The sequence below is a fragment of the Lynx canadensis genome, chromosome A1, assembly GCF_007474595.2.
Source record: "Lynx canadensis isolate LIC74 chromosome A1, mLynCan4.pri.v2, whole genome shotgun sequence".
Taxonomy (NCBI): domain Eukaryota; kingdom Metazoa; phylum Chordata; class Mammalia; order Carnivora; family Felidae; genus Lynx; species Lynx canadensis.
The window spans coordinates 169,583,100-169,602,862 of NC_044303.2; the positions used below are offsets into that span (position 1 = coordinate 169,583,100).

The 19,763-nt window shown below is 35.9% G+C and overlaps 1 protein-coding gene across 3 annotated transcripts in view; it reads left to right on the forward strand.

Annotated features, from left to right (window-relative positions):
* Window positions 1–19,763, forward strand: part of FER (FER tyrosine kinase) — a 432,909-nt gene that overhangs the window by 318,308 nt on the left and 94,838 nt on the right. For all 3 annotated transcript variants that reach the window (XM_030326125.1, XM_030326151.1, XM_032593989.1), the window contains one exon: window positions 3,663–3,786. In XM_030326125.1, coding sequence (XP_030181985.1) covers window positions 3,663–3,786 — 124 coding nt within the window. The remainder of the gene's footprint in view (window positions 1–3,662; window positions 3,787–19,763) is intronic.

A 19,763-nucleotide genomic window follows, 5' to 3' on the forward strand; every position in this document is an offset into this window, starting at 1 on the left:
GTTCTTTTCATGATGTCATGCTCTCTCCCCAGTAACCCAAAAGTTGGCTATAAAAACATATTAAGTATTGTCTTAGAAATTTATCACTGGTGGAAAATTTTAGAAAATAATCCATCCTATCTTCATTTAATGTGCAATATACCTACATAGAAATAATCCTTTTACGACAGATTTACAAAGGGGCGTTAATATCTTGTTTTGCCTGCTTTGAACACCAAGATCCTTATTGCAGTGGTCAGGTATGGTACTCTATGCTCTATGCATATATGCAAACACACGTACATATACATCTACATATATATACATGCATACACATATAAATATCTGTACCACATACATGATTATTACATATATCACAAATTCTAAGAGAGGTTCTTTAACTTGGCCCTTAATGAAAATTATAGGAGAATGAATTCAAAGAAACAGACACTATCTTCTACAGTAACTGACAGTGAATACTGAAAATTCTATCATCTGATGTCACCCTCTAGTTCTTCTTCACTTAACGGTAGTCATCAAGTATTGTGCCTAGGGGAACATTTCTGGCTCTGTCTGAATTATTTCCTGGGTATCCTACCTTTAATCTCATACTCTATCCCCTGGGGAGTTGACTTCTTGCTTCAGGGTTCTTAATGCTAACACTTGCCCAAGGCTCAGGCTTTCAGTGCTGCATCACAATTACTTAATTTTTATTGAAGGCTTGGCTTCTGTGCAGTGACCTGCAAGAAGCTGACGAGGGCTGCGGAATGGTGGTTTTCCTTCTTTACTTAAGATCATTCTGTGTCTTGAATAACTAGAAACTGGAAATAAATTTAAAATTTACTTTAATGATATAATGATTTTAGGCAAGACATTTCTCTAAGGCAGAAAGCAATATTGCTGGATTAACTAAGAGGCAATCAGACAGTCCTTTGTCTGTATCTTTGGCTGTGTCACAGCATTGGGAAAGAGCTGTATGTCACTGTGCTTTCTATTACTTTACCTTTATTGACTTGGCATCACTTTTCAGGCAACTTGGAATGCTATTTAAGTGTTGTCATTTCTTTATTATATAATGCATTTATTGTTTTACAGTTTTATGTACCAAGGACTGATTGTCTTTTTGCAAATCATTTTTTTTTAAATGATGCAATTTTTAAGGCATTAGTGTTACGAAGTGTCTATCAAGATGAGCTCAGTCTTAAAGCACTAAGTTTTATTGTTGGAATTTAAAGAATTTTACAGCATCCATCCGGTGCCATTGATAAAAAATGTGGTATTATCCCTTTCTAAACATTATTTTAACATTTAACAAGTACTTAAAAAGTACAGTTCTCACCATTGGAGAGGTAGTACTAGAGAAGAAATGTTAAAATTAATGAAAAAAGATTGTCTTCCTGGGAAGCCTAGAAGCTGCAAGAAGGGATACGTACACATTGTTTACTTGTTCATTCAAGAAATGTTTATTGAGGTATTATTACATGCCAGACATGATGTGGTAGGCTCTGAAATTATAATATTGGGCAACAGAGGCACAATTCTCTTCACAGGATTTACAGTTTGAGGCAGGGGTTAGTGGGTAAAGGAGGTTCACTGAAGGGGTAGATTTTAAAAGAACAGGAGGCAGATGGAAAAGTGCTGAATATGAGCGAACTTTGGAAAGAAATAGTAGGATTCCACAGAATACTGGGGTTATGTCATATGCTGCTTTAAATCACGTTCCAGAAAAGCTCTTTTCATTGGGAAGCTATTCCAAAGCTTAAACAAAATGCTATATGGTTTCAAGAGCAGAAGTCTGCACTTTTTCTAAAATAGGCCAACATATATCTAACAAAAGAATTAATATATGTAAATATTGGTCCAAGTAATAACTTGAGCTAAAAATTGATTTCACATCCACTTAATTGGTATACCTATTAAAGTTGAGAAATTAGTGCTTAATTTTGCTGTCTACTGTTGCTTTCTGTTGCTCAAAAAATTAAGTTAAGCTTGATAGAGACTATTTCAATAATCTTCCTAGTAATTTAATACATTTGATATTCTCTTTAGAAGAACAGAACAAACTAAATTATCTGACACAGTTAAGATTATTTTTAAGCATATAGCTATTGATTTTGTAAAGGGCCCACCTAAATTTGTGTAACACTTGATGTGTGAATAAAAGAAGTTAGAGAAACACAGCATACATTATAAGTAGAGTTAGGCAAGTGTTTATTTTCCAGGTACTCTCATTAAAGAAAAAGCCGTTAAGTCTTCACCTCTAGAGTTTTTCTATTTAAGGAAGCCTGGATCCCTGGTGAAGAGGATTAAAAAGTTTAGGAAATGGCAATTAAAATGCTAATCCCTCTTGCAAAATTCTGGTTTAAAATCTGAGCCTAATAGAAAGAGAAAGTGGAAATTATTGTTTTTAGAGAAATATCTTTCTAATATATTTAACTTTTAAAAATGCAATACACTATACATTAACAAGGAAGGATAATCAGGCCTTCATATAATCTTTAATGCCATATGAAGAATGAATACACAGTTTAAGGGTCACTGGCGATAGGTGGCTCTTGAGCTTTTGAAATGTGGCTATTGCTTCTAAAAATACTGAATTTTGAATTTAGTTTAATTCTAATCCCCTTAAAATGGGGAGGATTCAGTTAGAAAAATTTAAAAATGTTTGAAATATTTGAGATGTCCCATGAAATGTGAAATAAACAACATATTTTAAAGACTTAGGATGATAAAATATAAAATAAAAACTATAGTTTTTTAATGATACATATTGATATAGTATATTTTGGGTTTATTGGACTAAAGAAAAAATACATTATTAAAATGGATTTCACTGTTTGGTTGTTAGTGTTACCTTTCTAAATGTAGCTACCAGAAAATTGAAAATTACTGTGTGTTATATTTCTCTTTTTTTCAAAACTTTTTTTAAAGTTTATTTATTTATTTTGAGAGAGCATGAGCAGGGGAAGGGCAGAGAGAGAGAGGGAAAGAGAGAATCCCAAGCAGGCTCTACACTGTCAGTGCAGACCCCAACGCAGGGCTCAGACTTAGGAACCGAACCGTGAGATCATGACCTGAGCTAAAACCAAGAGTTGGACATTTAACTGACTGAGCCACCCGGGCTCCCTTGCGTGTTTTTTTTCTTTTGGATCATGCTGGTTTAAAGAGTTGCTCGAAGACATTGTTGAAATCCATCTGATGCACAAACTACAATCTGGCTCAGCAGTTCAATCATCAAAATCATTGCCCCCCACCCCCTCTACCATCAGTGACTTCATAATCATAAGGAGTCAGTGAATCTGATAACTAATTTGGTATCATTTACATTTTAAACTGCTAATAATTACAATCTTTTATTTGGTATCAGAGGAAAAAAAATTTCACAGAAAATTTTACCCGGGCAAATTGGTGAGAAATGGCAACAGCGAAATTGTATGATTTTGTTTGAATATTATTGCATGCTGGATAACAAACAGTGTGAAGCATTTAAAGGGCTTGAACTGTATGTAGGAAAGTTTATGGTACCTGATAGATGTGCTCTTTTCATACTTTGTTTTACGCTCATGTCAAACAAAATGGGTAAAAAGCATGGCCAGATGTGTAAAGCTTTTTGTTCTGCTGGGTATCTCTCGTAAGCAGTACCTCATGATTTTATCTCATTGTTCACCTCTCAATTCTTCTAGGAGGTGATTTCCTCTCCTTTCTGAGAAAGAAGAAGGATGAACTAAAACTCAAGCAGTTAGTGAAATTTTCATTAGATGCTGTTTCTGGTATGTCCTATCTCGAGAGTAAAAACTGTATACACAGGTAAGGAGAATATTTTTTTAAACATTTTCCAGTTTTATAAATAGAACGCTAGAAAAGTGACATTACAGCAATACAGTACAGCATGAAGTTCTTTCACAAAACTTACGTATTTTCTTGTTGATTTTCATATTTTGTGGGTTTTCATATTTTGTGTGAAAGCCTTCTTTGATAGTTGTTGATATAATTTACAGAAATACTTACCTGAGGTATGTACACCTAATTAGACAATGAGTTTCTTACTGATTAAAATCTGTTATATTACAATCATGAATGAACTAGTGATAAGATGTGCCACAAGTTAGTCACATAATCACCTACAGTCTTAGAGCCAAATAAGATTGTTTCCTGTGCTCCCTATTCTCATTTTACAAAGAAATTACTCATAAATTATAGCCATGGAAGAGCATAATAGTAAAACAACAATTCATGAGAGTGAATTTGGCCAAGGGTAGAAGATATTAGCATAATAGTTATTTCAAAGGAGATTTTAGAAAACTTTACCTAATTACATTAAGAGCAGTGACTTGGTTTTAATGCTTTTATAGATCGTGGTTTTAGTTGCTTGTAGCCGAAAATGTTCTTTACTGCTACATGTCAATACAACTTAACATCTCTTGGAGAATTCATGTCAGATCCTAAGTATGGCTAAGTCTATTTAAGCAAAATAAAGTGGGGCATTGATGTGGTTTTTATTCACTGGAAGCAGCACATCATACTGTTGAACATGGAACAGAGTTCATTGTCAGATTGAACTAGTGTGGACTTTCTCTAAATTGGTTCAATTATTGAACTATATTTTTCTCTGATGTGTTTCATTATGCAGGCTTTGCTTAATGTTCTGAAGTTGTATAATGTATAATTATAGCAGACCAAAGGTACCTTCACCTAAAATTTATATTTATTTGATCTCACTGTGTCAGTGGCATGACCCATCTGCTCCCCACCCTTACCCCCACCCCCTGCTTCAGTTTGTGAGTTTGGCCAAGAATTCATAGCCAGACTCTCAAGTAAGCAAGGGTTTAATAGCAATTAAAGCAAAAGTATACTCTAAAGGTAGGAGAGTGGGCAGGCCCAGAGGTGGCAGCTGCACCAGGGGTCAAGGTTGTCTTTCCTTTTTATGTTTGCAAGCTATAGGGGTCATAGCGAGGGTGGTCTCTGATGGCATTGCCTCCTATCATCTAAGGGTCTCCTCCTACAGATTGGGAGGGCATGTCTTTGGTTTTACATGATCCTTATATGAACTGTCATGGAAGCATCCCTCTGAAAGGAGGGGGGTCAAAACCACAATGTAAATGTATTATCATGAACCTATAGGTTACTGTAGGGCAACAGCTATAGGGAAGGGCACATGTGTTTCCCCTCCCCGCCCCCCAGGGGGGTGGTTTCCTGGCTGTTTGAAACTTGGTTTTGGCCCTTCTGAACAATCAGAAAACTACCTGCTCTCTCCCTGCTTGTGTCTAGCTAACTGCCTACTCTATCAAACTGATTAGTTAATTTTTTCAAAAAATTCTCCTATATACCCAATTTTATTCTAAAACTAAAATTATGGCTTATGTTTCCAATATAGTTCGACAATTGCATACATTTTAAAACACATTTCAGTAGAGATATTATATATCTGGAAATTAAGACAACTAAAACTAAGCCACTGTCCTTGTATTTCTAGGACTATAGATCAAATCACATTATAATAGGTATTTTTAAATATTTTTAAAAAGTATTTGATTTTGGACAAGAATTGCATTATCATTAATTTCATTGGAAGAAGAAAATGTTTTTTGTTGCAAGTAGCAAGGATTTTCTTCTTCATTTAGAGAAAGTCTTATTATTTTGGTTGCTCAGGTATTAAAGCTACTTCAGGTATCAAATTCTCGACTGTAGTTACTCATTTTGTCTCAGATTTTTTTCAAGCCATTAGACTATAGCTTTAAATTCTAATGAATAAACAGTACTGAAACTGCTTAATTGTCAGTTAGTTACCAGTAGCAGTCTTCAATTTCTGGTGCATTGTGGTTGAGGGAACTGTTGTTTTAATTTCTTGCTACTTTTGTAGTGATTGCTTTTCTTGAAAATGGATGACTGTATTTTTTTCACTCTTTATTATTTATTTATTTATTATTTAAAAAAAATTTTTTAAGTTTTTGTTTTTTTAAGATGGAGAGAGACAGAACATGAGTGGGGATGGGGCAGAGAGAGAGGGAGACACAGAATCTGAAGCAGGCTCCGGGCTCTGAGCTGTCAGCACAGAGCCTGACATGGGGCTTGAACTCTTGAACTGCAAGATCATGACCTGAGCTGAAGTCACACGCTCAACCGACTGAGCCACCCAGGCGCCCCTGATTTATTAATTTTTTAATTTGCATCCAAGTTAGTTAGCATAGAGTACAACAATGATTTCAGGAGTAGATTGCTTAATGCCCCTTACCCATTTAGCCCATCCCCCCTCCCACAACCCCTCCAGCAACCCTCTGTTTGTTCTCCATATTTAAGAGTCTCTTATGTTTTGTCCCCCTCCCTGTTTTTATATTATCTTTGCTTCCCTTCTCTTATGTTCATCTGTTTTGTATCTTAAAGTCCTCATATGAGTGAGCTCATGTGATATTTGTCTCTCTAATTTCACTTAGCATTATATCCTCTAGTTCCATCCACGTGGTTGCAAATGGCAAGATTTCATTCTTTTTGATTGCCGAGTAATACTCCATTGTATGTATATGTACATATATTTATATGTACGTATATACATCAATAGTGCTGCTATAAACATTGGGGTTCATGTGTCCCTTCGAAACAGCACACCTATATCCCTTGGATAGACACCTAGTAGTGCAATTGTAGGGTCGTAGGGTAGTTCTATTTTTAATTTTTTGAGGAACCTCCATATTGTTTTCCAGAGTGGCTGCACCAGTTTGCATTCCCACCAGCAATGCCAAAGAGATCCTCTTTCTCCACATCCTCGCCAACATCTGTTGTTGCCTGAGTTGTTAATGTTAGCCATTCTGACAGTTGTCAGGTGGTGTCTTATTGTGGTTTTGATTTGTATAGGATGACTGTAGTTATTTAAGTGCCTCTATCATCAGAATTAAAACTGCTCTATGTCTTAGATGGCAGTTAGCCTTTAAAAATTATCCCACTTAACCAAATCATAACATTATCTGCTTTAATGTTATTCTTCCATTTTCCTTGTTAAGCATTTTCATGCATTCACAAATTTTTGAGTGTCAACCTATGCTTGAGCACGTATCTTAGAAGGTTGTACCTATTCCTGTACTATTTGCCTGTGAGGAAGGTTCCAGATTGAGTATCTTAAACAATATTACTTAGAACAGGTTTGACAAATAGGTTTCACTGCCTATTTTCAGTGATTGATAGTGGCTTTCTGTGTTGTATTGAGAAGGATTCCAGGATCAGCAACAGAGTCCAATGACTGATCAGTCACATCTCTTAGGGCACTGATAAGCATTAACGAACCAGCCCTGAATTTGTCCTCAGTGGCATAGAATATTTTTTGTCTTTATTTTAATAAATGCTTTTTTTATATGATTTTCCTTATTAGCTACAATAAATATACCAGCATTATAAAATTTTTTTACAGTCACTTCCATTGATTTCTTCTAAGCCATCTGCTGACTTTCCTTGTTAGTCATAATTACTGGATGAATTTTATGATACCTCTGGCCAGTGGTCTTTTATTACTCTTGAAACTTCTATAAATGCTCTTTTGGAGGAATTCACTTTCTTTTTCTTTTCATTTCACTACCCACCAATACATGACACTGTGTTGAAAAAATAAAATATTCTTTGTGTTGAATTTTTTATAGAAGTGAATTGTACTGTTCCTATGTGTCATCCTATAGAACTATTTCTGTGGTAGTAATAGTATTGGAATGGATTTTAATAGATATATGGTTAAAAGATGCACTGAAGACATGTGTTTTTTCTCCTAAGAAATATCAAATAGATAAATATAAATATATATAACATTCACTAAAGTGGTAAATGTCTTTCCTCATAATGAGGTTATTTAAAAAATTGATTAATCTTAACATGGTTTAATGTTTCAGTTTTCAAGTAGTGAAGAAAGTCACCAAGCCCCATTTTTTACCTCCCCAAATACCACTAAAATATATACATGTCTATGAATTGTGAAGTCTATGTCCCACAAATCAAAGCAAAAAAATTGTAATGTGCTTTAAATTTTATGTGAACTTATAAGTTTTATTCTGTTCAATGATTCGAAGTCACTGAAATTCAGGACTTGAAAATATCTCTAATTGTCTCTCCTCAAAATAGTATCTTAAGTTTGGGGGTGGGGGGGACACATTTTCTTCCTTTAGCTTTGTTGTATTGTTTTCATTACCATGAGAAAAGCAGAGCAATGTTTCATTATAGATAAACAAGTATGACAGCTATAAAATGGAAAGAAGTAATTGCTAACGAAATTGGCCTGCTTTTGGAAAATGTTCTTGTAATTTCCATTTAACTTCTAAAAGGGTTCTCTGGATACTCTTAAGTTTCTAATTGAAACTATTTCTGTTTAAAGCTAGTGAATTACTGGATTATTTTGTTTCACTTTAGTTATAAATCAACTACATTTTCTTTATAATTATTTTATAGACCAACATGAAATTTTCTTTCCTATTTGTACTTTATATGAATATTTTAAGTATACTGATAAACTTTGGGGTATCTGTGCATTTACTTAAAATGGTATGTAACTAGATTGTTAGATACCACTCCAAAAAAAGTATTAAGCCTGACTAATTTTGATAAGTTGATTGAAATTTGACATTATACTAGGTATAGATGGTAATGGTGTTTATGGTTTTATTGCTGATTAATCTTACTGCAATATTTTTATTTGGGTTTATTTTTAAAAATTGGTTTTCTGCCATGTTCTTTGTTTGGTATCCATGGAAAGCAAAGAAAGGATAATTTTTTTTTTAATTATTTATTTTAGAGTGAGAACTTGAGCTTGAGCTTGAGGGGGGGGGGGGGGGCAGTGGGGCAAAGAGAAAGGGAGAGAAAGAATCCCAAGCAGGCTCCAAGTTGTCAGCATGGAGCCTGATATGGGACTTGAACTCACGAACTGTCAGATCATGACCTGAGCCGAAGTTAGGATGCTTACCCGACTGAGTTACCCAGGCATCCCAGTATACTTTTTATGATAAATGTAAGATGCTACTTCTGTCTTATATTTTTTTGTGATTTCATATTTTATGAAGCTAAAGATTTGGGTATGATATTGTTCATTTACATGTTTCCAGTGATTCTTGAATGCTTTTCTCTCTTTTTTGTTTTTAAACAAAACTACACCTGATTACTTACCATTTGAACTCTCCCTAAGCCTTCAGTGTACTGAAAATGTATTCTTGTGCTTAATACATCTTCATGTCATTTAAAAGATAAGATAAAACTAAAATATGCAATGTGAAATATTTTCTTCAATGTTTTTAAAACCTCACTTTTTATGTCTCTCATGAATTGCCATATATTCAGTAAAAGGGACCTTAAAATCAATTTATAGATTAAATAATTGAGGCTCAGAGATTGAATGAAGGTTATCTAAACAGTTAGTGGCCGGGCCACTGCTAAATCTTAGATGTGCTGACTTCATTCTGACACATTGCCATCATTTGAATGCCAGTGTTTTGTTCTGTCTCATTCAAGTGTTAATAATCCCAACAGCTGACCTTTATTGACAACTTACTGAGTACCATGCACTCTGCTAATTAAATGCTTTAGATGGAATATCTGAGAATGTAAGCTTTATGAGGGCAGTGATTTGTACCTACAGTGTTCACTGTTCCAAAAGCCTGGAACAGTGCCAGACACCTATTGGTGAATGAATAAATCCTCAAAACAATACGAGGTATTATTGGTGGGCCCATTTTACACATGAGGAAACTTACGGTTAGAGAGGTTGATTATCTTGCCCAAGATAATATTAAAAGAAAGTAGCAGATCCCAGATATGGATCCTGGCATTCTGGTTCTAGAGCCCACATTCTAAATCACTGCACTGAATTGCCTTCCGTAAGAAATGGATCTTCTGACCAATTAGGAGGTTTGGCGAAGAAGGCCAGATGGTATTTGGTGTGATATCTCTGCTTATATTTAACATCTGGACTCTTTATAAACATGCTGAAGCCTGTGAAATGTAATTTTAGAAAGATATATCAAGGTGTTTTTTTGTTTTTTTGATAAAGAGTTGGTGAAATGCAGCAGTATTTTGTTATTGCCTCTCCATTTAATTAGAACTTGAAAATTTATTTTTTTCATTTTTTATACACTATTGTTTAGATAGCCTCTTCTGCTTTATCTGTTAATTAAAAACACAGGATTAGCATAGAAATGTGATAATCTCAGTTGACTAAGCATTTATGACTGATTTTCTTGTTTCAACATTTGATTACAATTTTGAATATATTAAGCTATACTTTTATTTTTAGCTTCTAAACCAGTTTTGCTACAGTACAGAAAGGACTTCTCAATAATTTCAAATATATCAAAAATATGCAATCTTGCTCTAACCTCTTTTTTTTTTTTCTGGTGTAGTTTGGTATTTGCATATATGCAATGTGATTATCATACAATAGATATCACAAAAGCACCTTTCTAAAAATTATCCTACTACTTTATTCAGTGTCAGAATTTCCCATCACTAATTTCATTCATTTTAATTAAGGGATTTTTCCCTAAAGTCGCATGTATGTTTCCGGGAATGAAAAAGGAAGCCTTCTCTGATATTAGAATCAATTAACATGCTAGCTTGAGTTAAAAGTATCTAGCTGCCTTCTTAGAAAACAAAAATGAAGAATTGAGGAGAAAGGGTCAAAGGACAGATAAGTTTTGATGTATGGTTACTGGTAGGAAAGACACAGCAAATGCAAGACACTGTTCAGGAATTCAGGGACGTCCAGTAAACAATCCATGAGAATGAGATGGGAGGGAAACAAGGGCATAGCAGCACATTAAAGCTATTTTATAGTTTGGCTAGGGCTAGCTTTGTCCTCTGTTACATAGAAAATGAAGGGGGAAATTGGCCTGTATCTCTTCTGTATTGTTTCTGACTTTTATTCAGTTAATTACAGGAAATATATTTTTGGTTCAGGATGTCAAAAGTGAACTTTTACATTAAACTAACACAAATGTTTTCGAAACCATTTCTTCTAAGGAACTTTTTGATTACAAAGAACAGGAATGGCTTAAGCTAACTCTTCAATTACAAGGAACAGGAATGGTTTAACTTAAGCAATAGGAGATTTATTACAAGAAAATAGAACTATCTCATGGAACTCAGGACACACGAAGTTCAGCAGTCTTGGGCGCCATTGGAATTAGGTGCTGGGAAGCATTCAGGGACCAAGACAGCATCTCTTTCTGTCATTTCCTCTGTGTTCACATGGTCTCTCATGATTTCCTCCATTTCGCTGTTTCATTTCCCTCTTGATCTGAAGACTATATTCCTCTGCCCATTTGCAAAGGGTCCTCAAGTGACATTTGAATCAGTATAACTTTCCAGGCCTAGCACCTGCAGAAACTAATTAGTCTTTGAGGTCTAACTTCAAATTTTTGGCAGAAAGAATTGATTGGCCCAGCTTATATTAAGGTGTCTACCCCTGTTTTAATCAATAAGATGACTAAACAGAGAAGAGTATACAGGGTCACCGTTACATAGATTTACAGGAGCCAGTCTCAGGATGTGAGAGGATGATTCTCAGAGGATGGGACATACATGAAGTAGGCTCCCCAAAAGATGGCTATCACGCATTCATAAAGTGCTTACTATTTGGCATGTACATTCACTATTTTTTTCATCCTCATATTTTGATGAGAACAGTGCCACTTATTTCCACTTTACAGTAGAAGAAATTGAGCCACAAAATAAAAAAAAAGTAAGTAACTTGTCCAGTGTCATACAGCTGGTAAGGGAAGATTAGAGTCTAGATTGAGTTGATGACAAAGCCTGGGAATCTAAGCAAAACATTTAAACTATGTGTTGGATATATTTCCAGTTTCTTCCTATTTGTGAGGATGATCAATCATGTGGAAATTTCTCTTATGAAGCAAAACTTAAGACCATTTAATAAATACTGATTTTGAGAAAGCTTTGTTGTAGGGATAAAAGAATCCTTTGCAGATCTTACCTCCATATTTTCCTGGGATGAATAATCTCCCTGCAGTTCCATGGTATAGGGCTGGCAAATTTACTCTTTGCTGTTGGTCCATGTGGTCATGAATCCTAGCTCATACTATGCCTATACAACAGGAAGGAGATCATGCTCAGACCTGTGGAATTGGGGTAATGATTACCCCAGAGACTTAGGTGACTGTTGGTTGTGTTCAAGTCCTCCACTGAAACCTGATTTATGCTAGAGTAGCTAGCTTTTTCTAATTAGTCTTGATCAAATGGAAATTCTAACCTCCAAGAAATCTGTTAGAACATGGATGACACAGAAGTAAGCCTAACCTTCTCATTGGCAAATTGCTTCCTACTTTCTGGTCTCTAAGGCAGGATCAGAGCAGTCAGCTATGGAACTAGGGCACCCAGGCCTTTGCCATTTATGAGGCATTGACTCACCATACTAATTATGAGAATTTCTGGGGGAGAAGGAGGTGTGCTCAGTTTTTGTTTTTAAATATTATTTATTCTTTGTAAGATACAGAGCACTATGAGAAGCCTTTTTCATTCCCAGGTTTCCCTTTCAAAGTGTTTCTGTCCTAATCAGACTGTCTTTTTCTGTATTGCCAGCTCTAATAGGCTAGAAGTTTAGCCTTTGAAGAGGCACTTAGCTTTAGCATAGTTGTTAGGACCACAGATTTAGCATTGGAATGCTCTATGTTTGAATCCTGGCTCTACAAAATGTTAATTGTGTGACTTTGGACCCTTCCTCAACTGCCATCATGGTATTCCCTATAAGCTTTGCCCTGCTTAATTTCTCATCACTCCTTATCATGACCTGACATTTATTTTATTTATATCTACATTTGCATATGTGTGCATGTATAAATATCTGTATATGTATAAAAGTGATATATATAATGCATATATAAATAAAATCCTAGTTTGCTTTTTGTCTATATCTGCCAACTAGAATGTAAGTTCCATGAGGATATTGACTTTATTTTGTTCATTCCTCAATACAGGAATGGATCCTGCAAGATCCTTGATCTCATAGTTTGTGGGATCAAGTCCCACTTTAGGTTCTGTGCTGACATTGTGGTACCTGCTTGGGATTCTCTCTTTCCCTCTCTCTCTGCCCTTACACTGCTCATGCTTTTGCCCTCAAAATATATAAATAAACTTAAAGAAAAAAAGTAACTCAAGGTTCCCCACTCTGAAACATCCCTAAAACATTTCAAGGGGACCACAACATAGCTAGACACATTCACACTATTGTAAGATTAAATTCAGTTGTCTCTTTTGCCAAGGATACAGAAACTTTTCACGAAAAGATGACCATATAAAAGAACAACAAATGCAGGATATCTCCATTCATTTTACCATGGTCCCCAGACTTTGTAACAATGTCTGATGAGGCTAGGGCCTTGTTGAATTTGAGTTCATTTTCTTGCTAACATGGTAGTATGGATCATATAGTGGAGTATCTGTACATCTGTGTGATTTTGTGTAATGTTTTAAACATTGGGCTAAACGTTTCTTGCACCAAACTTGGTGTAAACAAGGCCACAGTCTCACCCTAAGGAGAAAGCCACGTTAAAGCTTAATTATCTCTGAGTCCATATCTCCATAGTTTGTCAACTTACTCACATTACCCTTTCACCTATGTGTTCCCAATGCTGGGTATGTTTGGGCCAGGGACTCCTGTAGATACTGTGGCTACAGTGGTGGAGGAAAAATAAATTTCCCTCTAGTATTCTAGATTTTTGGCTGAGACCCCCCCTCCACCCCGTAATAAAAGGTTAAGAGAAGAACAGAAGTTAAATAGCATGTATGCCTCCTATGTACATGGGAGTGACCCAGGAAAACTGAGTAACTTCCCAAGGTAGCCCAAGCCACTACCTTAAATACCAACTTCCAGCTAGGAGAGGCCAATTGTGGGCAGTTATCAGGCCAAGCTATAAACAAGGATAAGATTGTTACACAGATTTAAGTTAGTGTCTTCTCTGTTAATAAGAGTTTATAGAGATTTAGAGTCAACCTTTTCTTCCTGGTACAGGGAGGGAGACAGTCTCTAAAAGGAGAGCTCCCTTAAAATGTCTCCTACAAAAGAGTAACTTCTACTCAGTTGTAAAACTTTCCCCATATATGACTTTCTTTAAAATAAACAGCTCAATGAGGTGTCTGTGTGGCTCAGTCAGTTGAGTGTCCAACTCTTGATTTTGGCTCAAGTCATGATTCCAGGGTCATGGGAGTGAGCTTCGCCTGGGGCTCTGCACTGAGTGTGGAACCTGCTTAAGATTCTCTCTCTGTCTCTCTCCCTCTGCCCCTCTCCCCATTTGCATTCTCTCTCTCTAAAATAAAATAAAATAAAATAAAATAAAATAAAATAAAATAAAGCTCACAATATAATACTTATACCAAAGAAGCATATTTTGGGGTGGCAAATTCTCTCTCTCTCTTCACCAGTGAATGAAACAAAGCCCTGCCCTTGTGGGACTTACAAAAATGAGGGAAAGCAGACAATGCATTTAAAAGTAGTAAGCAGGGGCGCCAGGGTGGCTCAGTTGATTAAGTGTCCAACTTCGGCTCAGTTCATGGTCTCACAGTTTGTGAACTTGATCCCTGTATCGGGCTCTGTGCTGACAGCTCAGAGCCTGGAGCCTGCTTGGGATTCTGTGTCTCCCTCTCTGTCCCTCCCCTGCTTAGGCTCTGTGTCTCTCAAAAATAAATAAACATTAAAAAAATGAAAAAGTAAAGGTAATAAGTAAATATAAAATATCCCACATGATAATACATAATATACAAAAGTAACGAAATAGGACAAGAGGGAGTGGGAGGCTGGGGTGGGTACTACTGTATATGTAGTGGTAAGAGAAGACCAAGAGATAAAGGAGAGAACCATGTGAATATCAGTGAGAATAACCTTACTAGCAATGGATGTAGCAAGGACAAAAAGGCCCTGAGATGGGAGCATGCTAGGTGTGTCTAAAGAAGACCAACAAGGGAGACAGAAAATGAGGTTAGATAGTTATTAGGTGGCCAGATCATGAAGACCTTGTAAGTCATTGAAAGGACTTTACCTTTATTCTGCATGACATGGGGACTATGGAGAACTGACTTGATCTGCCCCAGGATTTTCAAGGATCGGTTGGATTTTCTTTTTTTTAGTAGACTGTAAGAGGGCAAGTACAGAAGTGAGGCCAGCTCAAGAGCTATTTAAATAATCTAAATGAGAAACAACAGGAGTTGGACCAGGATAGTAGTGGTGGAGATAATGAGAAGTGGTCAGATTCTGGGTGTATGTTGAAGGTAAAGCCATCTGGGTTTGCTAATATATGAGATACAGTATGAAAGAGAAAGAGAGAGTGAAAGAAGACTTTATATTATTTTTAGATTTTTTAATATTTTTATTTATTTAATTTATATCCAAGTTAGTTAGCTTATAGTGCAACATTGATTTCAGGGTAGATTCCTTAATGCCCCTTATCCATTTAGCCCATCCCCCGTCCCACAACCCCTCCAGTAACCCTCTGTTTGTTCTCCATATTTAAGAGTCTCTTATGTTTTGTCTCCCTCCCTGTTTTTATATTATTTTTGCTTCCCTTCTTTCGTGTTCATCTCTTCTGTAGAAGACTTTATATTCTTACACAGACTTCAAAAAACAGTCTTTCTGTATTTTCCTCATAAATTCAGGTGACTCTAACATGCTCTCCAATATTTTATTTTCTGTAATTCTACTAATTCTAACATTACTGCTTCAAACTATAATGAGCCAAATAAAAGCATAACGTGTAACTCTCATTTTCCTGGGAGCCTGCTATATGCAGAGAGCTGTGCTAGCACAAGTGATGGAGCCAGGGTTGGGCAGAGTACCACCACTTCTGACATTTTCACTGTCTTGTGTTAGAGTTCTCATAATGGAATAAAATAACAGAAAGTGACCTTGAGATGAAAGACACTCAAAATCTCGGCTGTTGGAGTGCCTGGTGGCTTAATTGGTTAAGCACCGGACTTCAGCTCAGGTCATGATCTCATGGTTCATGGGTTTAAGTCCCACATCGGGCTCTGTGCTGACAGCTCAGAGTCTGAAGCCTGCTTCAGATTCTATGTCTCCCTCTCTCTCTGCCCCTCCCCCACTCACATTCTGTCTCTCTCTCAAAAATATATAACATTAAAAAAAAATCTCAGCTGCAATTTTTTTTGCATTTATATTGAATGTTTGTTTTCTAAATACATTACAGATCCTTAAGAAGTGTACCTTGCAAATAGTGTCCTAGTTTATAGACTCATTGATTTAAATAGATAAGTAGAATTAAATCTATGCATAATTTATAGTGGGTCATATTTTCCCCCAGGGGTCTCTGGGCTTTCAACTTGTCAATAAAAATAATTATTATTTACTGAACTGAATTGTTGTAGACTCTAAGTCTACAGTTCTCTTTTGGCCAGCAAAAGAGCAGACACAGGATTAAAACAAGAGATGGCTAATGTTCAGGAAAAAGACAGGAGCACTGAATAAGTGTCCTTGCCCCATATCTATTCAGATAAGAAGGCTTGCAAACGTAATGGGTGTGTACAAACGGACAAAGAAACTAGGAACATTAACTTGGGGATGTGAGGGGGAAAAGGGGATTTTGGAGATGTACAGTGTTTGGGGTTTGGGTCAATATAAAACAAAATCCAGGTGCTGGGCAGATGGGCAGATGGTTGTTAACAGCAGACAGGAGGCGCTGTGCCTGTTTATCTTTGCCAGCCTAGGGGATGAGACAGATAAGGGGAATAACCGCAGGGTTAACAAGACCCCTTTTCTTTTGTTAACCATCTCCACTAGGGCTGCTTTGCCTGTAGCTCAGAAGTCCAAAGTCCAATTTACCAATTTACCTAACCTGGCCCTATTCTCCTATGAAAGCATCTTTCTGCTATAGTACTAAATTTGGGGTGCTTTCACCCTGAATATCTAATATTGTTATTCCTATGTATTGGGCACTTTTGCACCATTTCTATTTCAGGCCTTTGCCTCTCTCTATTTTGGGGAGCTCAGCACCCCCGCCCTATTTTGGGGTGCCTTTGCACCTCCCTATTCCTGGCACCTTTGTGCTTCCCTATTCTCGGGGTGTCTTTGCACCCACCTATTCTTGGAGTGCCAATCTGGTTTACCCAAACTCGGGTGTGAGCATTTTATTGACTTTGTATTTCTTTGTGCCTTGTTACCCCATTGGTGTAAGCTGGGGGGATTCCTAAGCTTATCTCCCACACTGAATAGCTTGGTATTATTGCTTAGCTAATAATACCAGAGGATAGTGCCTGATTCTTGGAGAAATAATGTCATCTGTGGAACTAAAGTGACATGAAAGAGAAGATGTCATTCAATTGCTATTTTGTTTAGTATACAAAAGGTCATTTCCTTCTAATGTAAGGTTGTGTATTATAAAATAAAATGACCTCTGTTATACTAAGTTTTAAATTTTTATAAAGTAGCTTGGAGAGAATAGTTACTGTTTGTGGTGTGGCACACTAATTTTTCCTTCTTATGGATATATATTTTTGTTATGGAAAAGAAACTCTTGTCTATTTTGTGTCCTTCAATCGACCTTTTAAGGCTGAACTTTTTTTTTTCATTGCAGTCTGATTTGCTTTTTGTGGGAAAAGAATAGTACATATTTTCTGTGAACATTTTTTATTGGGTAACTTTTCATATAGTAAGAGTTTAATAAACATCTGACTTGTGAATGAATGAATACATGGATAAATTAATGAAAAATGAAATAGGCCTTTTAACTGCTGTCCAAAGTGCTGATTGAATGCCATTAGATGACTAGGGACTTTCTAGAAAAATAATCATAAGTGGTTTCACCCTTATGTTCATTTTACATTTTTATTTTTCACTGATTCACTTCTGTATAGTGCATAAATGAAGAAGGAACTGTATCTTATGCAAACCTGTATGCATTACACAAACAGAACAAAATTCTTTGCCTGCTGTGTATTAGTATGAAACTTTTAGTATGCTTAGTGTGTTTTTTAAAATGGTTTGAATGTGATTATTTCAGAGTTTGAGTGAGATAATATCACTGCTCCTCCAGAAGTCACAGAAGGTGAATATTCTCTTTGCTCAATCTGTTTTTCATCCAACAGTTCTTTGTTATATTGAGCCTGTCCTATTTGAGACAATAACCAGGGCTTAGCAAGCAGTACTTTATAACATGCCAGAAAGTATTAATTTTTAACATACACTTTGAAGTAATTGGCAGTAAACAACAGATGTGTTATTATGTATTAGAGGCTCAGTAGGAACGCATTCCTTTAGTCCCTTCCTCCCTTCCCTGCCCTCTGTCCATTCACTATGTAAATAATGTGGGAATGTAAATGTTATGGCTATAACAGTGACAAGGTATTTCGTTCCTTACCATTTAAGGTCAAGAGTATGTAACATGGAACTTTAATTCTCAGGAGGTAGTATTTCTCTCTTCGTTCTTAAAATTCGCATTATGCCTCTTAAAAATTAGCCTTCTATTTACTTACATAAATGAGCAAAGGTATCACATTACAATAATTATAACTGCTATTTGAGATTTTTTAAAACCCAAGGCAGGACATAACCATATGGCATGATACACAAATAATCTATAAACCTCTTTATAACCAAATGAAAACATAATTGGTGTAGAATTTAAAATTTAACCTTTTTTATCACACATATACATATATATATATAATATCACACATATACATATACATAAACATATAATATGATATGGTATATATTATAAATTTTTGAGTCTTAATTTTTTTCCTTAATATATATCATGTGAAGGAAAGAAAAGTATAATTTTCATGTGAAATATAGGCTTAAGTACCTATCCTGCTAGAAACAGATTATTGGAGTTCCTATATTTTTGCTTTTATGGTATCATGTAAACTTCCCTGGTGAAATTTCTCATTTTATTCATAATTTCTAAAGCCTCTCTATCTACCACAGATTAAATCAGTCATAAACCAAGTATTAAATAACCTTGTTTGTAAAACACCCTGTTTAGACATGTTCCTAGTCTCAAGGAAAATGAGAGAAGTAAGTTAAAGGTCTAAAAATATCTATATAATTTGATAAACAGAACATAGAGGGAAGGGGATGAACAAGAGATAAGAATAGGGTTTCCAAAGGCCTTTCATAGTAGGGAGAAAAAAATAGCACACAGCAGTCAAAGTTGTAAGAGCCACCCAACAAATACTGGGTCAATTTACTGAATTTCTTTTATGTGATCAGCTTTATTCAAAATAAACTTAATTCTTAAGGAATTTATTAACTGACCTTTTACCACATTTAGGAGAACTCAAACATGTTTCACTTTTTCCCCCTAACTTTCTTAAAGAATACTTTATCTATTTTGTAAGCATCTGGGTGTTGAAAAGCAGTCACATGGCTAGTGTTCCATAGTGTTCAACTGAGGTCATTAAATATTTACTGAAGCACTCTCTGTGTATCAAGCACCTGGTTGGTGTTTGGAATAAAGTGTTGAGCAAAGCAGATAGAATCTTTGTCCTCATGGAGCTTAAAGTCTAATGAATGAGACCTACATCAATAGATAATCATTCCAGAAAGTATGCAAAAGTGGGAAATGACCCCATCATAAGGCCACAGAAGGCATTTCTGAAGAAGTGATATTTGGACTGAAGGTTAAGAAGTAACTGAGAGGGGGACGCTTGGGTAGCTCAGTTGGTTAAGCATCCAACTTTGGTTCATGTCATGATCTCATGATTCACAAGTTCAAGACCAGCATCAGGCTCTTTGCTGACAGCTCAGAGCCTGGAGCCTGCCTCAGATTCTGTGTCTCTCTCTCACTGTCTGCCTCTCC